Source organism: Monopterus albus, unplaced genomic scaffold, assembly GCF_001952655.1.
Source record: "Monopterus albus unplaced genomic scaffold, M_albus_1.0 scaffold101.1, whole genome shotgun sequence".
Lineage (NCBI taxonomy): Eukaryota > Metazoa > Chordata > Actinopteri > Synbranchiformes > Synbranchidae > Monopterus > Monopterus albus.
In genome coordinates, this window is record NW_018127981.1 from 251985 (window position 1) to 254391 (window position 2407).

Here is a 2407-nt window from a genome sequence, read left to right on the forward strand (position 1 = left end):
AAGCCTATGTAAAAATTTTGTTTTTCTGGGTGGAAAAACTGAGTTTCATCAGTTTACTCAGCTTTACAGAGCTTTACATCAGTGCAGAGATAAACAGAATACCCAGCACATTTACTATGTCAGTGTTTGTATAATGTCTCAAGCAATTTAATGTGGAACAAAGCTGAAACAAGAAGTCCATAATATTGATTAGTCTATTGGCAGAAAATGAATCGGAAACAGTTATGATAATGGATGAACCTTTTAAATCACTTTTTATGTAAAACTTAACTGGTTCCACCCTCTCAACTGTGAATCTTTGCTAGTTTCCTTTTTTCCACATTAGAACAATGTGGAAAAAATGTAATCTGCATTTCTTTAGCGTGAACGCCTGTTTTTCAGAAACGACAGATTAAAACTCAAATACATCTTCCTTTCATTATTCTACAGGCTGCGCAGTGAGGCTGCTAATTCACTCTCCATTATCCACCCCCCCAGCCAGCGCTCAGACGAAGCCTGCTGCTAACCTCTGCCCAGGCAGGAGCCCAGAGGTTTTAGAGGTTGAACTGTGTGCGCAGTGTTTTCCCTGACTGGCTGCTAAATATGAATGAGTGAGAATTGGTCTTTTCCCTCTTAAGAGTTAGTGTAGGTGCTTTTATGCAAAGTATCAGAGGGGACTGTTGTGGTGAAAATCGAACAGAGGTTAGAGAAAAAAATTGTTTTATTTGCAAATTGTCTCAGGATAAATAAAAAAATAAGCAGCAAGTTAACTATGTTGTCAAAGATGTGGTCCACAGGCGGAGAGAAAATGTGCCATTCAGTGGCTGATTTGAAGTAATTACACAGTATGCACAAATTAAAACCTTGAGGGTCATTTATAATCTTAGATTATACATTTGGTCTAATATTTGGCACATCAGGGGTTCTGCACAAATGTCTTTAAGCCTTTCAAAATCAAGTGACAGCCTGGGCCTTTGAAATTACTGGAAAGTCATCATGGTAGTACAACAACTGAGAAGTACTGTAGTGTGCTCACTCAGGCGTGGTAATGCAGTCATTTTCGTGAAATAGCCATTGATTAAGTGTTAGTTAAAGTTAATCACTGACATACTTTGACACACTGAAATTTGAAGCAAACGAGTGACAGATGAAAGGAAAAACCAACCAAGTGTCTCAATGAGGTGCTGGGCCACCATGTGCCACCAGATCAGCTTCAGTGCACATTGGCATTGATTCTACATGTCTCTGGACTCTACTGGAGGGATGAACACCATTCGTCCAAAAGATATTCCCTCATTTGGTTTATTGATGATGGTGATGGAGAGGCATCTGTCCAATACCTCCCATAGACAGGGCCGCTGACGTTGGGGGGGCACTGTGTCAGTTGTCCCGGGTTCTGGGTCAGTATATGTGGCCCACATGACACCTGGTTATTTTTATCTGCCTAATTTTTTTTGACATAGTTGGTAAAAACAGTTTTACTCTCCCCCCCATAATGCTGCTATAACGAGGCATTCACATATTCAGTAAACTTGACAAGGGACCGGTCATAAAAGTCAGGCACTCAGAAAAGAAAAGAAAAATGAACAGGACAAAATGACAGCAGAGGTGCGTGGGACTCTATGGTCATTTATTTAAAAAATATAATCAAGTGGAAGATGAAGCTTCAAGTACAAGTACAGCCCCACCAGGTATTAATAGAGAGCAAGGTGAGACATCAGTTTAGCTTAAACATCTGGTACTTAACACCGCTACTAATAGATACCACCTCAGCTTACCTTTAATCTCCAGTCATTAGCGTGTATAAAAATCTAACAATGCATCTTCTGACAAAAACACCTGGGATGGGATGGTAGCTGCGTCAGAGATGAGAGGAAGGGGCAGTGCAGGTTTAGGCTGCTTCAGATGTCAGTTATATTTTTTTCTATGCAAAGTAGTGTATGATCAGATGGTTAAATGACTTTAGCAATTTTCCATCTCTGTGATTGAATTTTGGAAGTGGGACTATAGTTTTAGTGTTAGAACAGGCCTATTTTTGAATTAAATGTGTAGGAGATGAGAGTTTCTTTGCTGTGTGCAAATGACTGCACATGCCTTTGTGCACGAAGTCTGCAGGAGTAGGAGCCGGGTCGTGGTGGTGGATGACTCCACAATTTTGCATTGATTTGCAGGGACCTGTTCCTCTTAAGGGGACAAGTGGACCCAAACCTTGGTAGCATCTGCATTCCTTGTTTCTCCACTCATTTTTAGAGGTTTTTCCTTTAAGTCTCCTCTTTGTGTCTCTACAGGCATTGTTGTACAGTACAGAATGCATATTTTGTTCTTCAGCACATTCAGATTGACTGAAAATAACACATCATACATTAAAGTGCTAAGTTTCAGCTTTAATTTGAGGTTTGTGGGAGAAATAGCCCTTTTAACATATAGT

General features: G+C 40.1%; 1 protein-coding gene across 1 annotated transcript in view; it reads left to right on the forward strand.

Moving 5' to 3' along the window:
• Positions 1 to 433: 433 nt before the first annotated feature.
• ntrk1 (neurotrophic tyrosine kinase, receptor, type 1) overlaps positions 434 to 2407 on the forward strand; it is a 64856-nt gene continuing 62882 nt past the window's right edge. Inside the window, exon 1 of the mRNA XM_020609665.1 lies at positions 434 to 590. Within this exon, the coding sequence (XP_020465321.1) occupies positions 583 to 590 (8 nt within the window). The 5' untranslated portion in view covers positions 434 to 582. The remainder of the gene's footprint in view (positions 591 to 2407) is intronic.